The sequence below is a fragment of the Dermacentor andersoni genome, chromosome 2 (genome assembly GCF_023375885.2).
Source record: "Dermacentor andersoni chromosome 2, qqDerAnde1_hic_scaffold, whole genome shotgun sequence".
Lineage (NCBI taxonomy): Eukaryota > Metazoa > Arthropoda > Arachnida > Ixodida > Ixodidae > Dermacentor > Dermacentor andersoni.
Window position 1 is genome coordinate 71387662 of NC_092815.1, and position 3093 is coordinate 71390754.

The 3093-nt window shown below is 43.7% G+C and overlaps 1 protein-coding gene across 6 annotated transcripts in view; it reads right to left on the reverse strand.

Annotated features, from left to right (window-relative positions):
- Positions 1-2895, reverse strand: part of LOC126541867 (uncharacterized) — a 37899-nt gene extending 35004 nt beyond the window's left edge. For all 6 annotated transcript variants that reach the window (XM_050188814.3, XM_050188813.3, XM_055076991.2 and 3 more), the window contains exons 1-3: positions 2821-2895; positions 1776-1929; positions 638-1391 (exon numbers count right to left, since the gene is read on the reverse strand). In XM_050188814.3, the coding sequence (XP_050044771.1) occupies positions 638-1391; positions 1776-1929; positions 2821-2891 (979 nt within the window). In that variant the 5' untranslated portion in view covers positions 2892-2895. The remainder of the gene's footprint in view (positions 1-637; positions 1392-1775; positions 1930-2820) is intronic.
- Between the last annotated feature and the right edge of the window lie 198 nt (positions 2896-3093).

Genomic DNA, 3093 nt, shown 5'->3' on the forward strand with positions numbered 1-3093 from the left:
TGTTTTCCATTACTTCCATACTAAAGTGGCTTATGACACTTTTTTATGTTAGCAGAAAGAAAGTTATGTGCACAGTCGAATGCCTTCTTAAAGAAGTGCTTGCAGCCTCTGAAATCATTCGTCATACAGGTCACTTCATTGTAAAGGTTGTGCATCGCACAGCCCACAATAGAACTGGGACAGAATTATTTTGTTATACAAGCCATTTCATTGTAGAGGTGGGCAAGTGTACATGCAGCGCTATGTTCCAAGATTTCAGTCTTGTAGTCACAAGTCAGAAAATTCAAAATTAAGTTGAGTCTCCATATGAAGATATTGTGACTGAAAGGAATAAAGTAACAGTGAATCAACATCAAACTGCCACTTTCTCAATGCAGGAGCAACAAGCTTAGTGCAGGCCTCTTTTTAAACACAAAAATAATATTTTCTCAATATATACTATGGATAGGCTGCTGGCATGTAGAATGTTACCTAATACACTCTACTTAAGACTTTCCCATGGGCAACTATTTTTTCGCTGCGAAGGGCCAGTTCTCGATGGCTATCTTGGAGGAAATGTAGCCATGGTGAGGTTATGAAGGTCAGCAATGGTCAACTGTCTAGCAAAAATTTAAAAAAATAAAATAAAAATACATACCTTCACTTGGACTGCTGGCAGGATTTTTCACTTTCTTACTTTCAGACAGAGGAGGCCTTCTGGGTTCTACTCCATGTTCTCCAACCCTGGCACTACCTTCGCCATCTGATGAAGGTCTCCGGGGAGACTCGGCAGACATGGGGGACTCGGCAATCATCAGCTTTCCTTCAGAGTCCGAGGAGTCTGATGCGTCCCCTCCACAAGGTGCTTCAGCCTTGTCGGCTGAAGCCACAGGGAACACCACAGTCGGAATGGCACAACACACTGCACTGGTCGCAGCATTGGAGGAAGCGTTAATGGATTCATCACAAGGTGCATCCTTAAGCGGGAGCTCAGATATTACACTCGATGCAGGGTTGGAAGACAAACTTGACGAAACACCCGGAGAAACACTTGGAGAAGGAACCTTTGGAGAAATGTGTGATGAATCAGTTGAAATAGCTATTGATGCATTGGCACCTACGGTCGATATGCTGTTGAGAGCACTGATGGGAGCAACACTAAGCACGGGAGCCGGTTTCGACTGTGTTCGTCGATGTGTCCGCACACCTAATGTTTCCTTCACCGCCCGAATCACATCATCATCATCAGAGTCACTGCTTGTGTCAACTACTCGCTGAACATTCCTGGCATTGGGGCATTTGATGGGCGATTCAGCATCCAAGTAGCAGTTACCGTTTTGGGGCAGTATTGTGCGCAATGGACTGGTGGCCCCTAGATCTGCTGGGGTGTCGTCGCTACTTGACTTGACGTCCTGAACAAAGGCAGAGCATGCAGCAAAATAAAGTAAGCTAAAGTTATTCAAGTTATCTATGAAAAAGCTCTACTGAGTCTTATGATGAAATACATTTTTATACTTTGTCAGATGCTTAACGTACTAAAAAGTGGGTCACAGACCATGTCAAGCTGGCATCATGATAAATCAAGACACTGTTGAACATATCAAATTGATGACAGCAGCTTTAAGCCGAGCAATAAAGGCAAGTTAAAAACAAAAACGAGTAGGCTCGGCTAGTGGCTGATCTACTGTAGGAATTGTAGTACTGTTTGATGCTTTCATGCGGCAAAGTTTTCTTTAAAAGATAGTGCATGCAGATTTAGTGTTACACGGATGACAGTGGCAAACATTGTTACTCACCTGCGATGACTTGTCTCTGGAGTCTGCCAAGTCTACAAACTCCTTAAACACAGTTGTGACTATTGATGCAAAGACTTCTCGGTTTTCTGATGACAGGTGTTTCACTTTGAGCTCGTCAGTGTATAGCGTACGCAGCTGCCTGATGGTGAGCATGCTGAGCAAATGAAACGACACGAACAGGGCTTAGCACATTCAAGACAGAAGTGAATACATTCAGTGACAAGATTTCGCTGCGGACAGATGCGAAAATTGCCTTCTCCATACAGGACAACATTTACAACTGCAAGCGGAATAATGTACAACGCGAACCTTCAAAGCACACTCTTCTCAAGTCTGAAGACACAACTTTAATACGAACTTAACAACGAGTACCGAAAGTATCGTACCGGGTTATATGCACAAACGCAACAGGCGCATTAATGTGGCAAAGGTTTGGGAGTATCTTCCTCATGGCACGCACGGGGCACATGAAGTCGGCTCGCTTCACGAGCATCAACACAATGCACGCCGTTTTGTTTTTTTCCTGCCGCTTCATTACGCAGACTTTCCAGCATACGTGGCTCGCTTTCACGTTGCACAAAAGGATTTGTTACTTACAGTGAAGTGCAACATAACTAATGTTGAAAGCATATTGAAGCACATGACAGAAATAAACGGATCAGCGAGAAAGATTCGCCAAGACCGATCTTGCTCGCCTACGTAGTGCGGAAAGCTAGTTTCCCTTGAAAGTAGAGCACGAATGGTTTGACGACGACGCAGTGGCTTTGATTAAAATAAGACCTGCTGCAGCTCTCAAATCAGGAAATGGCTGGAACAAATGAAAAAGATGTGTTTATATGTCAGCAGAAAGCTGTCAAAATTAAGAGCGATAGCGGCGCAAATTTGTCAAAAGTTGCCCCCCCGATGAGCACAACAGAGCAGCAAGGAGCAACAATATCACGAAGTTCGCAATCGAAATCTAGACGCCAGGCGAGTTAAACTGAAAATATTGTTTGCAGGACACATCGGGCCATATCTAAATCTACATTATAGATGTTGTTCGTACCCATGGTCTTGACGTTCGCGGAAAATACGGCGAACAAACTCTAACATACTACTGGCACTGACGGCCGCCATTGCTAGTTCGCGCCAGCTATAATTCGTCATCTGCAGATTGATTAGCCTTTAACAACCGCTTGAAAACGCTTACAAATGCATGCCTATAAAACTAAACTTGCAGAATGAAATATTTCATATGTTTGGATATTTGCTGAAAGCATGAAACATGATTATAATTTAACTCCCAAGACAAACGAGATGGCAGCACCGTCTCGCAAGA